General features: G+C 43.8%; 1 protein-coding gene across 1 annotated transcript in view; it reads left to right on the forward strand.

The window, feature by feature from the left end:
• Atp8a2 (ATPase phospholipid transporting 8A2) overlaps positions 1–17,654 on the forward strand; it is a 448,432-nt gene that overhangs the window by 162,756 nt on the left and 268,022 nt on the right. Inside the window, 1 exon segment of the mRNA XM_038310231.1 lies at positions 5,858–6,030. Coding sequence (XP_038166159.1) covers positions 5,858–6,030 — 173 coding nt within the window.

Here is a 17,654-nt window from a genome sequence, read left to right on the forward strand (position 1 = left end):
GAGGGAGCGTCTATAAATGAGCAACTGCAGAGCCATCCCTTGAGATGACTGGTGGCATTGTGGTTTTACACAGTTTTATTTAAACACTGGAGAGGCAACCACAAGCACTGGCCTCGTGACAGCAACCCAGAGGAATTTTTCAGCACGACTAAGGGACAACCATCAAGTGCAGTCACCCACTTTTGACACTTAATCACGTATGCCTCTAATCCCAAGAAAGATGAGATTATAGAACATAAATGTGCAGCTAGAAACAGAAAGTTCAATATTAACACCTAGAAGGCAAATGCCAATTAAGAAGGTTGGAATGTGTTTTATTCCTCTGCGAATGAACTCCCCTGCTTCAACTCCCTATGGCCCTAATAACAGCAAAGTCCATTGTAACTTTTAGTAATTGGGTTTTTTTTTATTAAAATAAAAAGAGTACAGTATAAATTTTAGCAACCAGACTAAGTAGGCATTAAAGACCCTGGGATCCAACCACAATGCATAGCATCATTCCTTTGGGAAAAGGATTCTAAGTGTTCAATAACTACCTTACAAATAGACTTTAGGATCATAGTCCTCTTGAGACTAAGGAGCTGTACGCAATGGCAATGCCTTCCATTGACTCGCCTGAGAATGGCACCAAAGGGACCTATATTCTTCCGTACATGTGTGGTGAATTCAGCCAGTCTGGGTTTGATCAAAGATTATTGCTGAGTAGACACGGAGTGCATGAGAGTATAAACCAAGGCATATACTCAGGAGAGTCAAAGGCGGAGCTGGGAGGATAGAGCCACAGATGTAAGGAGCTTGAAATCTCCAAGGCAAAGGTGGCGTTGTGAATGGCTAGAGTCAGGAGGGACCACTATGGAAAAATGAGCTGACTTTGCAGGCAAGAAGGCCACGAGGTAAGAAGAAAAAAAATTGGAGAACCAATCATTTTTTTTTAAAAGGCAAACGCAACTAAATAAACTAAGCAAACTAAATGTGTCCCTGAAAGACTGGGTAGACTATAAGGAAGGCAAAGAGCTGCCTAGGGCCTACCAGTATTTTTTTCCCATGGCTATTGAAGGGGAAGATTTAGAAGCGATGCCTAAGTATATCAGCTCATTTCTGAGTGGAACACAGAGTGCACCTGCCATGGCTCAGGGTGGGCAAAGGTTGGCAAGAGGAGCTAAGGACTTCATCAAGCTTGCAAGTTCATATAATTCCAGGCAACCACAGACGTGAACTAGAACAAGGTTGCAAGGCAGGACGTCATGGTGGCGACACATGGAATGTTCAAAGGAATGTCAGACTCGTCTGCCTTAATCTTTCCTTGTGTATACACATCTTTTTTTAGACTTGCCATTTTGGTTGTGCGGTAAGATCTTACAAGAGTAGATGATTATATAAAGTGTGTATGTCTAATTGTCATGTTGTTTTTATTCCCTAGGTAGATGGTAGCTCCTCTCATAAGTAGATATCATTAGTTGATTATAATGATTAAAATGGGTTAGCTCACATAACTTGAACTAACATGGCCGATTTCTTTGCTTGAGAAAGCTATGCATGCATTTTAATCGAGGTGAGAAAATTCATGATCAATAGGATATAAAATGTGAAACAGCTTAGTATGTTTGGTTCTCTCTGTGGGGAATGTATCCACTCTGTATGTACAGTATAATATTTAATACAGCCATGGGATGCCACCATTCACTTTTACATGTATCCCAGCTACAGGAGCATTGTCCTGTCTTCCCACTCTGTATTAGTGACTGCTACTGTGTGAATGTGTCCATGGAAATCCATGTGATGGAAATTTAATCCCTGGTAACAATCGGTAATCATGAATGGGTTAATGCTGCATAGAAGAACTTAAGGCTTGACATTTTCTCTCTCTCCCTCTCTCCTTTCCTCCTTTTCTCCCTCTCCCTTCTTCCTTCCATTTCTCTCTTTTTCTCTCTCTCTCTGCCCCCCTCCATTTTCCTTCTTCCCTGAGGTAACATAACCCAAAGGCTTGTCAATCAATGCTGACTTCTTAATCATGGACTTTGAGCCTCTGTCATCATGAGCCAATGAGTTTCTGTTCATTATAGACTTCCTAGACTAACTTATCCTACATTTAAAACACACAGATTCCCCCAGACTTTGGAGCTTACTGTGCATGTGGTTTTCTTCCATGTACTCTGCAGGCATCTATAATGGAGGTCTTCATGGAAGGCCTCTTTCAAACACTCAGCATGATAACAGCATTGCCCCTCCAGTCACTTGTGGCCTTGTGGTGCTGTGCTGGCTCCATCCAAGTATCTGTGATGATAAGAATGGTGGAGCTCACCACCTTGCCTTTTACTTAGCTAGCTCCTTCGCTTATAGCAAAACTGCCACGGGCCCTGAGGCTAGAACAGGCATTTTCTTTATGGTTCTGGGGGCTGGGAAGTCAAGATCAAGGTTAGATGCTGGTTTGCAGATGGCTTTCATCTTGCTGTGTCCTGCACATGGTGGGGAAGAGGAAGAAGAATAAGGAGACAAGAAAAGGGGAAGGGAGGAGAGGGGAGGGGAGGGGAAGAAATGCAAATACACTTCCATCTATTGCAGACACTAACCACACCGCAAGCCTCCACCCTTGTGCTCCGATCACCCCCTCCAATCTCTGCTTTATAATAGGGCTTGATTTAGCAATTTGGGAGGATTCCAGGGACACCTTTTGCAGTTAAGACCTTTGCTTCCTGAGTTGTAAGATGGGAAGAGACTCTCAGAGTGGGTGTGAGTGCTGCTCTGTTCCAGGGCCTCTGTTGCTATGGAAACTCCTGTGCTTTTTCAGGTCTTTTCTTTTGCTTGCCTGTGAAAGGAAGGTTGTACACATCTGAGAATCATAGATTTCCTAGGCATCGTGTCTAAGACTACTTTCCGCTCTGTGGCAGAGAACCCTGACCTAGTGGTTTATGAACAAAAGAAATGTATTTGGCTCATGGTTGTGTGGGATGAGAAGTCCTAGTCTGAGGACTGTGTCCAGCAAAGGTCTTTGTCTTAGTTAGGTTTCTGTGATAAAAATAACCATCCCCGCTGTGATAAAATACCATGACCAAAAACAACTTGGGGAGAAAATGGATTCCTTTGGCTTCTGTCACACTCCATCTCTGAAGGAAGTCAGGACAGGACCTCAAAGCAGGGACTTGGAGGCAGGCACTGAAGCAGAAGGCAATGGGAGGGAGGTGCTGCTTACCATCCTGCTCCTCATGCCTTGCTCAGTCCGAGTTGTTCTAGCATCCAAGACCACCAGTCCAGGGGTGGCCCAGCCCACAGTGATCTGTGCCCTCTCACACCAATCATCAATGAAAAAAGTGTCCAGTAAGCTTGCCCACAGGCCAGTCTGATGGGGCTTGTTTTCTACTGAGGTCATCTCTTTTCAAATGATTGGCTCGTGTCAAGTTATCACAAAACTAGCCTACCCAGTCTTCTTGTTGGGTCTTCCTAATTAGAAGACTGGGAGAGAAGGAGACAGACAAGAGTGAGCTGATTTTTAAAAACACTCACTCTTGCAATACTTCTGTCAATTCCTTCTGGGGACAATAATATAATCTTCCCTACTGCAGTATTGGGATGAAGTTTCCAAGTGAACTTTGGGGACACATTTAAGTCATAGTATCACCTTTCTGTCATTCATCTTCCCACGGCTTGTTCTTGTTTTGAAAATACCCTCCTTCTTCCAGCCCCAGAGCCCACCCACCCACAACCCCCATGCTGATAGTGTTTAGCAGCCAATGGAGCCTCTACCTCCAATGGTGAAAGGTGACTAGTATCTAGTCTATCCTCATACATAATCTAGAAACAGCCCTGATATGAAAACTGCCCTCCCCAATTCCACTCTCCCAGATATCTCTCTGTGTGCTATGCCCTTGTACGAAAATGTGATCTCTGAGTCTCAGGAAATTTCATTCATCAGACTTTTCCTTCTTGAGCCAAGACATACCCATGGGGCAGCCATTGAGATAGAAGGCACTGAGCTAGACTGGTCTGCCAAAGCAATAGGACCATGTTCCTTCAGTGATGTGGTCTCAGGAAGAGTTTCTATTTTGCATGAATAAAAGCCTGTCTTGTCAAACCAGGTCTCAGCAAAGAGGAAAAGCTTTTCTTCTATCCATCTGAATGCTAAAGGCCAGGTGGTTTCCATAGATAAACATAGATGTTTCCTGGCTGGAGAGATGGCTTCGTGGTTAAGAGCACTGGCCACTTTCCAAAAGGACCCTGGTTCAATTCCCAGCACCCACATGGCGTCTCACAATTGTCTGTAACTCCAGTTCCAAAGGATCCAACATATGCAGGCAAAACACCAATGCATATAGCATAAAAATAAATAAATCATTGAAAAATATAGACTCAGAATTGTAGAACTAAGGATAAAATGCCTTAAGTTCTATTTTTAATAGAAATCAGTGTAATTTGACTGAGAGCACGTTGTTCTATTAATTACTCATCTCTCATTAGAGTGGCAAGACTTCCGTGGTGGTATTTATTCACTGTCTTGTGTGCCTTCCTCCATAGAAGACGTTGCTCATGAATACATAGTAGGAGGACAAGAAAGGGCTTCATTCAGTGTTAACTGGACGCCAAACACGTGCTCAGTTCCTTATTTGGGTCAGGTCACTTGCTCATAACGAAAGTGCTGGCAAGCGTACCTAGCCTCGTTTTATACATTCAGAAAGGGCAGTTGAAAGACGTGAAGTCTCTTGCCCAATGCCAAAGAGGTGGTACGTGTGGAATTTGGACTAGAGCTAAGTTATATAGATTTTCATTATAAAAGTAGGAAGCCTTAGTGTGAGGTGCTGGGGCAGGCATTCTCACAAACCTTTCTGCATCTTGGGATCTTATTGTGCATGAACACTGGGCATAGAGACAACGGAAGCAGTTTCTTAGTTGTCAGCACCAGTGAGCTTCAGTGAAACCAGGGGAAGAAAAACGCCTGTCCATCAAACTCACTGCTGCTAAACCATAATTTAGGTTACCATAAGGTAAATTACACAAAAACGTAGCTTCACGGATAAAAGATCCATTGTCTGGGAAAAATAGTTTTGGTGGATTTCTGTGCTTTCTGAATAAACATAAGCTGCGTTTTTAATCAGCCAAAAGGTGCATTCTTCTGGCTGAGCCCACGCGTTCCTCCATGAAAGAACATCTTTTATTAATCACGGGAATGACTTTCATGCTTTGCATGTAACAACAGACACCTCCCGGTGTTTGTTTAGGTGGGTGGCAGTGGTGGCAGTGGTCTGGTTGGTATGGGCAGTGTAACTTGATTAGATTTCTTCCTGTGAGAATGACCAGCTCATTTCTTATCTCCTATCTCCGTGATACGTGGAGGCAACAGCATAATCTGAAGTGCTCAGTAGGCGTGAAGGTTAATCGTCATGTAAAGATACGTTTTGGTATCACACCCTTTCTGGGCTCTTTAAAGCTTTATCTTGTGCAAACTGAGAAATGTTAGTGTTTCTCGTGTAAGTTCCAATAATGCTTTTTTAAAAAAGCATATGTGCGTTGGTTGAGGTTCCTTTTTAAATAGCATTAAAAGAATGTATATGTCTATATACACATGAGAGAGGGGGGAGAGAGAGGAGAGAGAGAGAGGAGAGAGTGTGAGAGGGTCATTGGGGAAGAGGTTTTTTGGCATCACCAGGCTGTACACTTCAACCAAGTTGGGTCATTGGGAATATCATAGGGTCTCTCACTCTGAGGCTATTTTACCCATCAGACAGCCACAGAGGGCATTGTCAGTGACCGTACCAAGTTGAACTGTGTGTTTTTATTCCATGTCCCGTCTTCTCATTTCAAGAAACTTTAAGTCCGCCTTCTGTGTATGAAGCCCACAGACATCACCCTCTTGTACTTTTTCCAGGCAACAAGGGCTGCCATCACTCAGCACTGCACGGACCTGGGAGAGTTGCTGGGCAAAGAGAACGATGTGGCCCTCATCATCGATGGCCACACCCTCAAGTACGCCCTCTCCTTTGAAGTCCGTAGAAGTTTCCTGGACCTGGCGCTGTCCTGCAAGGCGGTCATCTGCTGCAGGTGAGAACGCATAGTAGGCTGGGCCCAGTCTGCGAGCTTGGCATGTCTGTGCTGTGGGCTTCTGGAGGAATCGAGGCACGGGGACCCTAGCCTTCAAATTTTACGTTAAAAGAAATGGACAAAGCTAAACAAAGACAGGAGTTTCTCTTTGGCCGTTGACTTGTAGGTTTTTGATGAAAGCAGCAGGTGGCGTTTGCACTTCTGTTTCTTGGCACTCCATGGGGGGGGGTGGCACGCCCATTCAGGGTGGGTCTTCCCTCCCCACTTAAAGCTCCCCGAAAACACCTTCACAGACATACCCAAAGATGTGCTTAATTATAGCAATAAGTGTTTCTTAGCCTAGCCAAACTGACAATTAGAATCCATCATCGCACCCCCAACTGAAAGTCCTCATTGGTTCTTTATGGCATCTGAGAAGACTTTTGAGGGTGGAGGTTGCTAACATTCCACTGATGACACATAACATGGGGGTCCACTTCTCTAGTAGGAGGATAAGAGGCCACTATAGGTAAAGGGCCCGTGACAGCCAGAAGAGCGACAAGCATGCTGGGAACCCGGTCTTCTCTTGTTTCTTATTGTGTCTAAGACGCTGAGTTGCTAAGTGGGTGGGACCTGTCTTCCATGGGTTCTTCAACACTTGGAAGTTATTATCGTTCTACCTGATCCATAAGTGCTATCCGGTCCCTTTCTGCCTGCTGCCTGCATTGTTCATCAAGAAACAATCCCCAGCTTGTCAGTGGCTGAAGCAAACAGTGGGACCAGCCTAGTAAAAACTGCAACTCAGAACCAGCAAGCTAACCCCTTAAAGAAGCTTTCATGGGACAATCAAAATGTGTCCGTCTGGGTCTCAGGACTGCGGGAATAGGCTCCATCCTAGCTGCTGTGTACTGCTGTGTACACATCCAGCTGCTGTGTACTAAGAAAACCACTGTGTCCTCCTCTCGCTTACTGCCTTCACCCGACTTTGTGTGTCCCGCAGGTGCAAACCTTAGGTTGGCAGAGGAGAGAGCTCGAACTTCAATGGGCACTGAGAGCCAATTTCACATTAAATATAGTGACCATCTCATACACAAAAGGTGCCCATCTGAAAGATCCGAAGGGGTTTCCAGCATCCCTGCTCTCAGACATTTCTTGGCTGATGTCACACCTCTGATTTAAAAATGGCAGCAACAAAAACTCAATACACACTTTATAAACAAAACGTTCAGTTGCTTCATCTGTGTTCGGAATTGCGAGTTAAATTTCACATGTGACTTTCCACAGAAGGTTGGCCTTATTTCATTTTCCCTGTTGAAAAGATAATCATTTTGAGTCATTCTTTTCTTGAAACACAGAAGAAAAAGTTCTGGGTTTTTTTTTCTCAAAAAAATAATTTTCTGGGAAATCGTTATGTATTTTCTTATCAGTATGGGTTTTTGTAGATGGTTGAATGCTGCATAAGAATTATAACATAATATAAAAATTACCTCAAACTAAGATTTAAGTAATGAGAAGAGGAATCTCACCCACCCCCACAAGCCCCCCGTGAGCCCAGCCACTCTCAAAGATCTAGTCTCTACACTGAAAAATGTCCCTGTATTCCAAAGGCAGTAACCCCATAGAAACCCCCTCCAACCAAGCACATAGGAAAGCCACTGTAGTCCCAGCTACTCAGAGAACTGAGACAGGAGGATTGCTTGAGCCAAAGAGATCAAGACAGTTTGTAGAGACGTGCAAAACCCCATCTCAGTCTAAGGTCCTTCTTAGTGATGTCTTTGGACATTCAAGTGTGCCTGCCTCAACCGATACACACTCAAATACCCACTCCGTAATATTTAGGTAAATGGGGATAAATTAGTCTTTGTTTATATAATTTTTGACCTTGGAAGTCTATTACATATTTTGATTAAATTATACTCAATTTCGCTAATTACAGTTTGCTGTACTCCAGTATGTTCTATGCAGTTAAAAACTTTAGCAAGGTCCTTTGTAGTCGGCAGGACGGGTGCCATTCAGTTTCCTGTCAGGATTCTTAGATGCCTCTGTATTGCTTGTTGACCTTGTAAACCTCCACCTAGAGACAACTGCAGTTGCAGGTTTGATATTGCACAGTACATTCTGGGTGGTGTGAGAGAAATGAAGATGTGTGATCTCTGCTCTTCCGGGCCAGGGTGTCTTAGCATATCAGTGTTCATGCCTTGCATCCGCCTGGCATCCCAAGTCTTGGGCTCTGGCCTTCAGTGAGGCTGCGATCTCACACACTTCCCCTCGTCATAAGCAACTGCTGTGTTCAGTTTCTCATTTGACTTCTAGTTCCTTTTCGATTTGTCGTTGGTGGTGTGTCCTATTTTGCTTCCCTGTTGCCTTGATGGAACACTTGATGGAACCTGACTGGGGGAAAGGGGTTTATTGGACTTACAGTCACAGTCAATCATCAAGGGAAACCAAAGCAGAAACTCCAGGCAGAAACTAAAGCAGAGACCATGGAGGAACGGTGTTTAATCCCTTTCATTTTTCATACAACCCAGGACCACTTGCCCAGGATCCCATGCCCCACAGTAGGCTGGGTCCTCCACATCAATCATTAATCAAGAAAATGCCCCATAGACTTGCCCACATGCCTATCAGAGGTTATTTCCTCAATTGACGTTCTTTCTTTCCTGGTGACTCTAGTTTGTATCAAGTTCACAAAAACTAACTAGCATGTAATTTCTCCTTCTTCAAAATTAATTATTGTTGTCATTGTTGTGTGTGTGTGAGTGAGAGAGGGGTGGGCGGTTGCCTACGCCACAGTGCACCTGTCAAGGCCGGTGGATAAATCCATAGAATCTTTTCTGCCCCACCTTTACCTGGACTCTGAAGCTGGATCTCAGGTTACCAGGCTTGTGCAGCGAGCAGGTGATCCACCTTACTGGCCACTGATGGCTCCTCCCTGACATGATTTGTTTTTTCTATTTCTGTGACATGTCTATCATCTCCCTATATATCCCGCTGTGTCTGCTGTATTTCTGGAAGCCTCTGGATATTTTCCAGAGCTCTGGTCACAGAGCCTATCATGGCTTCATCTTTGTCTCTTCTCTCTATGTGCACCCCCACATCGGTCTCAGCTTTACAGAGATCCGTCCAAAAACTTTACAGGATGGGGTGTAATGGGGGGAGTGTTCTAATGTAAATGTGCCAAATGATGAAGCCATTTTATTCCTAGGAATAGACACAAAAGAATTCAAAACGGGTACTCAAGCAAAAGCTCATATATGTGTATTTAAAGTAGCATTGTTCATAATAGCCAAACTGTGTACACAGCTCGAATGTCCATCGGTTCAGGAGTGGAGAAGAAGAATGGGGTCTATCTGTATAATAGTATTCAGCCGTAGAAAGAAATGAGGCCCTGACACACGCTGCAATATGAGGAACTCCAAACCTACGCCTGGCAAAGGAAGAGAGGTGGTGTATGGTGCTATTCGAACCCTGTGGAATATTCAGAGTGGACAAACCCATAAGCTAAGCAGCTAGAAGTGAAAGAGAGGGAAGCTGCTTCATGACTGCAGGCTTGGCTTTTGAAGTTGGTGAAAAGTTCTAGATCTACATGCAGAGGATGGTTGTCCTGTGATTATGCTAAATGCCATTAGATGTTTATTCTTTAATGTGGGTAATTTTCTAAAGATTCATTTGTGTGTGTGTGTGTGTGTGTGTGTGTGTGTGTGTATGCACATGTGCACACCACATGTGTGTGAGTACATGCAGAGGGAATCTTATCTCATGGAGCTGTGGTTACGGACAGTTGTGAGCTGCTCAACATTAGAAGCCAGACTTAGGTCTTCTCCAGAACAGCAGGAGTCTTAACTATGGAGCCACCTTTCCAGTCCTGAAAGGGTGAGTTTTATGTTCTGTGAATTTTATCACAATAAAATCTGTAACTGTGAATAAAAGAATTTACCTAATTAAATTAAATTTCACTGAGTTAAAAAGAATGAAATCAAATATAGGGCAAGTGAAAGAAAAAACGATTCCTAGGCCATTCCCCCCACAGAGGAAGCAGCCTGAACCTGAGAACTTTACAAGTCACTAAATGATTGTGATGGGGAGTTGAGACCGGGGGAGCCTTTTGTTGACATCAGTAGATACAGCTTTGTACACACATTAGGAACCTTTTGCAAGACTGAGCCAAATACAAAGATTATGAAATTGAGGTCAGAAATTCAAGTAATTTCACCTGTCAGTCCTTATCAAGCATCTCCTTTGATTTTTTTTTTAACAAATGAGTAAATAAAAGCCTCAAAAATTGTTTTCTTGCACAATATCTGAGACAGCAAGAAGACCCGCTGGCATATGGTAGATCTGACAAATGCCAGGGCCTATCTAGCCGGCTGTGCCTGCTACTTCAATCACACGTGCATAATACTGTCAGTGTTCACGGTTTCACTAACAGTTTACCCAGTTCAGGGCTCTCCCCTTCTAGTTTTCGAGGATTTGTGGCTCTCCAGAGGGAGAATGTTGTAGAGAAAATGTGTAAGCCATTTTCATGTGTGTAAGAACGACTTCTCTGTTTTCTCTCCCCCACTTTCCCCTTTTTCTTTGAAGCTCTTTGTTTCTTGTCAAAATGGAAATAAATTTCATAGCAGAGACTAGTGGGGGGGTGGGCAGACTTCCGGCCTCCTGGGAGCATGCAGAAACGTTAAGTGGCTGTGTCTCATCAGGAAGAGAGTCGTGAAAGGCCCATCAGTGTCTCCCATGTGAGGAAGTTAGCAATGGCCCCTCCACAGACCCCTGCAAGTGCAGGTGACGATGGTGGTCCCTCAGCAGTGCCTAGTTAGCCAGGATGATGGATGACTCCAAGTGTCTGGGCAGGAGATGAAGTGGAGACGAGGCCCACAGTGGGGTTCGCCCTGGACGTGCGTGGCAAGGATAGCAGAGGTCGTCATTTATATTCCTGCATGTGTTTAGACTTCCGTCTCTCAGGATAGATTTAAAAGTAAACATATAAAACCTAGTGGGAAGCCACAGAACAGGAACAGCAGTGAGAGGCACAGGGCACACTGGATGTCTTCCTAGACTTTGGAGGTTTGTTTCCCTACCTAAGAATTATTTCTATTTCTCATATAAAGAAAATTAAAAATAGAGATATACAAAACAGAAGCAGCATTCACAGAAGTGACGCTGACTATCTGTTTGCTCTTAAGAATTGGAGCTGTGTGGGGGGGGGTATTGTCAGAAGTTTCTGTCCTGCCAGGTCCCATAGCCGTTCCGTCCCAAAGAAACACACAGAGGCTTATATTAATTATAAACTGTTTGACCTATTAGCTCAGGCTTCTTATTAGTTAATAAAAAACTCTTACAACTTAAATGGACCCACAATTCTTGTTTCTGTTTAGCCACATGACTTGGTACCTTTTCTCAGTGAGACATTCTCATCTTGCTTCCTCTGCATCTGACTGGTGACTGTCTTTCCTCTTCCCAGAATTCTCTTAGTCTGGTCACCCTGCCTATATTTCCTGCCTGGCTACTTACAGATAGTGTACAAAAGCCTCATCCCACAGCAGGGGTGGGGGGGGGGAGGAGAGGGTGGGAGGGAGAACTGTGGTTGGAAAGTAAGTGAAACTTTTTTTTCTTTTTAAAAAAAGAGTTGGTGCTATGCTCTATACTCTGCCTGGGGAAAGATGTTTTCTTGAAGTGAGGGGGGACACAGGTACAAACTGAAAGTGTGTGAGGTAGTAAATAGAAAACGCGTTTGTAAGAGGCTGGATAATGAGATTGGGGTGTGGGAAACACTGTACTTGCCTGCATGTTTGAGGCCCTGGGTTCAACACACACACATGCACACACACACACAAACATATACACACCGCTGAATAGTGTTACACACACACACACACACACACACACACACACACACACGCACACACACACACACACACACGCACACACACACACACACACGCACACACACACACACACACGCACACACACACACATATACACACCGCTGAATAGTGTTACACACACACACACACACACACACACACACACACCACTGAATAGTGTTCCATTATTGTGACCAGTGCTGTAAAGACTTCTTACAGCTATACTTTTAGGGAGAACACTTGAGAATTTCCATGAGATGACAATGAGCCCACGGGTAAGCAACCTAGAAGTGTGTCACAGACTTTCTGCCCTTCGCCCGAGGAAGTGAGGTGATTTAGAGCAAGGGAGGTGGCAATAGCTTTGTCCTTGTTGGAGCAAACTTGGTTCTGTCTGTTTAACAGACAGGCCTATTAAACTCTGAGCGCGAGTTCTGTGATAAGATTGTGTGTGTGTGTGTGGTGTGTACATGTGTATGCTATATGTGTATGCCAAACAAGATGTGTATGCGTGTCTTTGTGTGTACGAACCCACCACCACACAAAAATAAAACAATAATTTAAGAAAGGGCCGGGTGGTGGTGGCGCACGCCTTTAATCCCAGCACTCGGGAGGCAGAGGCAGGCGGATCTCTGTGAGTTTGAGACCAGCCTGGTCTATAAGAGCTAGGTCCAGGACAGGCTCTAAAGCTGCAGAGAAACCCTGTCTCGAAAAACAAAACAAAAAAAAAATTTAAGAAAGGGAAGAATCAACCCATGCTGCTGTCTTGAGCAGAAGTGCCCAACTTTGATTAGTTTAGTCAGACCTCATTCTCACGGCTGACTCAGCCTTCTGTCACGTTCTGGACTCAAACCTGTCACTCACTCAGCCTGCGTCCAGAACCCTGAACATCTGGCCTAACTTTGATTACTTAGAAATGGCTTCTAGTTTGGTCTCTTCCCCCATTTAGCTTTTTACATTAATGACTCCGGCTCAATAACAGGAAATCAGAACTCAAGGTATTTTGTGTGTGGTACCCTTCAACCTTCAAGTGACATACAGAATTATGTCAAAGCAGAGTTCAGACCCGGTAATTGGAATTGTATCACCAACAGTGTTTTCATTGGCCTGCGTGTTGGTAGGGATCCAGTCACACACTTGCAAAAATAAAACTTTGCTTTTAGTGTCTCACACGGCGTGATTTCTCAGCAGTGTGTGTGTCCGGTGTAAGTCAGCTTCCTGGTGGGCATTTCAGTCCATGGAGCACTAGTGGCTTTTCCGGACTGTACACCTTCCTCTAGACTGTTTGTGCTGTGGCTTGGTGTGGTTGCAGATTTGTTGATCACACGCAATTCCGGCAGAATTCATCACTTGTCTTTGTCTTCATTTAGTGCTAACACAGTGTTATTTGCAAGGTTAAAGCAATTTTGTTTGCAATTTTTTTTGTTTTGTTTTGGTTTGGTTTTTGGTTCTTGGTTTTTTGAGACAGGGTTTTTCTGTAGCTCTGGATCCTGTCCTGGAACTAGCTCTTGAAGACCAGGCTGGCCTTGAACTCACAGAGATCCATCTGCCTCTGCCTCCCGAGTGCTGGGATTAAAGGCCTGCGCCACCACCACCTGGCTTCATCTTTGCTAGTTTTGATACTCTTCTGAGGCTCAGTGCTCTCAGATGGATTCTTTCTTGAACAAAAAAAATCACTTCTAAAATCTGAGAATCTTAAAAATATTTTCCCCATATACTTTACCAATGTATCTCCAATGTGAAAATCATACCTCTTTGCATTTATTGGTCTATACAAATATAACTCAAATATTTAAGCCATGGTGGAAACCTGAAAAACTTTCATCTTTGCAGTATTAATCCAAACTAGAAAAAGGAATGATTTCTAAGTAGTTATTTCTGATGCTGAAAAATAAAAATTAATATTTGAGGTCTAAGAAAACACATTTATAAAGGAATGATTGTTTTCATATTAAATAATTCCTACAGCAAATAATTAATACCAACCCCCTACAAGAGCAACTCTTGATTAGCTAGGGATTTTAGTTCCCTTCCAACCAAATATTATAGATTTGGTGGGGTTTTGTTTTGTTTTTATTTGTTTGGTTGGCTGGTTTGGTTTTGTGTGAATGTGTATGTGTGTATATGTGTGTGTGGTTGTATGTATGTGAGAGAGAGACACAGAGACAGAGAGACAGACAGACAGACAGAAAGAGAGAGAATCTGGCGAGATTTAACCCGGGACTTTGTGCATTGAGCTGTCCCCACCCACCCTCACTCACCCATTCCAGGAAAGTTACAAACTGTCACTGTGGTAAACTCAGAGGGAAGCAAGGAACAACTTAGCATCTCAACTTGGTTGCTTATTTGTTGAACTGGGCAGAGCTATCATATATTGACAAACAGTGTATGGAGGATTGGAGAGGCTTGGGGCAGACACTGAGGTGAACAGCGAAGCAGTGGGGGAGGGGGAGCGGGGGGGGGGGACACACACTACACGACACTCCCGGGCGAGCCTGAGCCTTGGCGATGTGCGGTGCTGCTGGGGAAGCCGCTCTGGGAGAGTTCTCCCTGCTTGCTTTGGAAACTGTTAGGTCAGTTTCCTTTGTATGTTGGTCAGAAACCATAACCCTCCCATGACTGTCACACCAGGGTTTCTGCACAGAAGCCAGGTCAAGAAGGACAAGAGGAGCCCCGAAGCCCTCTCCTGGGTGGAGTAGTCTAGAAACTTCAGTGGTATCCACTGGCTCTGCCCCGTGTCCGTGGGCGGAACCACGTGCAGCAGCGCCACAGGAGCAAACTTGCCTGTCGAAGCTTTTGCTGTGTTTTCCTGCTGCCTGGGTTCACGGGTGATGAATTCATGGCTGCCTGTCATTCCTGACAGTGCTGCTTGCCAAATGAAACAGGGCGATTCCAGGCCAAACTGTGGTGCAAAACACTGGAGTGGAAGCTCCTAATATTGGGCATTTTTTTCCTGCTAGAAAAGCAAGTAAGAGAGAGAGAGAGAAAGAGTGAAGAACAGAGCTTAATTAAGCATGTGGAATACGTCATGAATGTGTCTGCTCCAAGTCCTGCCTTGTGATGATGTTCGTACTTCAAGAGCATTTTTGTTCATTTTGTTCATTTCTGAGGAGGTTCAGGATGGGATTCATCAATACAAAAAGGTGTCCTGTTAACTTTCATTATGGGAACAAACAGAAAGCCCTTTCTCCTTACAGCACGTTCTAACTGAGAGAATACAAGCCCTTCTTTTATTAATTGGCCCCGTGGAAAATTATGCTTTCCATTTTCCTATGTGTACATCTGGCGTGTTATCTAATGTCCCGCTCCTAGGATTATTGACATGCTCCCTTTTCTGATTTCTCCAGCCACTCTGAGAACCACTAACCACAGGGCCTTCTCCATCCCAGACACTCTCACAGCCTGTGGCTTTACTAGGATGCCCCAGAAAGTCACATAGAGACATGAGACCTGCAACCACCATACACTTCTTTGCTTCAGCCTCTTATTTGCTTAACTTTAGAGATAACAAGGGAATGGTACTTAAAGGTCACCCCCCATAAGTTTTTATTGTTATTATCATAATTTAATGAAATCATTTCATTGTAATGAACTCAAAAACACCACACTACCTGACGAAAACAGTCACTAAAACACACCCTAAATTCTTAATACTCTATTTTCAGTTGACTCCACCTAGGCTGCAGCTTTCCGCAGTCACTGTGGTAGATGACGGAGCTAACTGAGGTTGCTACATTTTGGGAGCCTGTGCTGGGCTCATTTTCTGACGGTATTAAAGTCCTGTCTTTGTTACTGAGGTCCTGGGGCAGCAGAGGGAGCATGTCTGCTGAATGCCTGGGTCCCCATTGTTTTCTGTTTGATCAGTTGGCTGAGTTCTGCCAGGTTTCCAGGGTCTAATCTCCTGTGGTTTGTTCCCTGTCAGGCATACAAATGAGAGAGGGGAAGACAGACAGACAGACACCCTCTCCTCACACTTGTCCATCAAGTTCCTGACACGTGGGTCATCTGAGAAATACAGCAGGCATTTGTTCTCATTCTAAGCAAGTGTTCCTACGAGTGTCTGTCACCACTCGGACACACCAGTCATTAAGACCAAAGTGGCCCAGTGTGGAGATAATCCCTGTACAAACACACAAGCGCCCGGCTAAATCTGTCTGTCAGTCCTTTGTTCATTCTTCCTTACTTTCGTTTGTTTTAATGGGTGGGTGGCATTTGAGGGTATTAGAATTTTAGAAATTAGTCCTGTGTTATCACAATATTTTTTCTTTTTTATAGATACTTGAACCTTATGGTTTTGTTTTCCTTTTAGGAAATCACGATAAACACACGTTTAATTAATTTTCCTGAAATAGAATATAACAACAGTAAGAGATTAAAGGCTTCTATCTAAAACGTGAACACGTGTGTGTGTGTGTGTGTGTGTGTGTGTGTGAACCTTTGAGCCCAGCGCTTCCAACTCCCGATGCTCTGCATCAAGATAATGACATTGAATTATCAAACCCAGGAATCAATGTAAAGGGGGTAAAATCAGTTTGAAAGGGGAACTTATTGAATGGTGGCCATTTTTAGTTTCTTTTTAGTGGAGAGTAATAGTTATTCATCCAATACATGTGTACATGTGTGCTGATATTGGACTAGCTGGAGTTTACATTTGGATCACTGTTCACTGCTCTGTCTGGAGACAATTCTGATGTTTCAGTTTTAGCTATGTGAGATATAACTTGGAGAGTGTAGTTGCCCCACTGCTGTGGAATAATAGACTTAACCCCTCCTGTGTATTTTGGTACCCGGATCTCACTTCTTTTCAGTCCTCCCTGCCCTTCCAGGTCTCCAGTGACCACTATGTCTTGTCTTTCTGCCCTTAGTTTCTTTCCCTTCACAAGAACAACTCCTGTCCTACCCACAAGGCTACAAACAACCGGACTTCATCCTTTAATAAGTGGCTGGAAAATACTCCTCTTTCAATCCATTTATCTGTTGGTAGGCTCTGTAACTTGGCTGTTGTGAATAGCTGTCATGGACATGGGCGTGCAGACTTCTCTACTATAATAACATGCTGTTCTTTGGGCTTATTCATAGAGGGGATCAGTTGGGAGTTCTTTTCTTTCTTTCCATTTTTTCTAGGAACGTCCTAATGATTTCCATAATGAGTATACTAATTTGTATTTCTACTAATAGAATTTCAAAGTTCCCCTTTCTCTACTTTTCATTAACTTACTCTTTTCCTTCCTTCCTTCCTTCCTTCCTTCCTTCCTTCCTTCCTTCCTTCCTTCCTTCCTTTTTTTGTCTTTTGTTTGGCTGAAACAGGGTGTCACTCTGTAACCTCCTTATGGACCCCAGGCTAGCCTCAGACTTGCTATGACTGTCCTGCCTCATCTCCTAAGGACAAGGATCACAGTGTGAGCCATGTCTCCTGGCTTTAATTTCCATTTTGATGAACGCAGGAGCTTTAGCTAGGGTCAGGCAGGCTCTCACTGCTTTGTTAATGTGCTTTGATGGTGATCAGGATGAACTTTCATCCTACAGCACTGTAATTGGATTTAGTTCACTTCTGTCCTGTAGAACTATAATTCACTTCAGTTCGGTTCTGTCCTATAGAACTGTAATTCGATTTAGTTCATGCAACTGTGAACACAGTAAATAATAAAATGAATTAGGATACAGTTCAATCATAAATCGTGAGTTTAAAATATTTATCACTAGGAAAGGTAAAGAAATGAGCTAGATTTCCCTTTGCGTGTATGTATTTTATGTCCTTGATTTGAAAACTGCTACCAGGAATCTTCA

The sequence above is a fragment of the Arvicola amphibius genome, chromosome 13 (genome assembly GCF_903992535.2).
Source record: "Arvicola amphibius chromosome 13, mArvAmp1.2, whole genome shotgun sequence".
NCBI lineage: Eukaryota > Metazoa > Chordata > Mammalia > Rodentia > Cricetidae > Arvicola > Arvicola amphibius.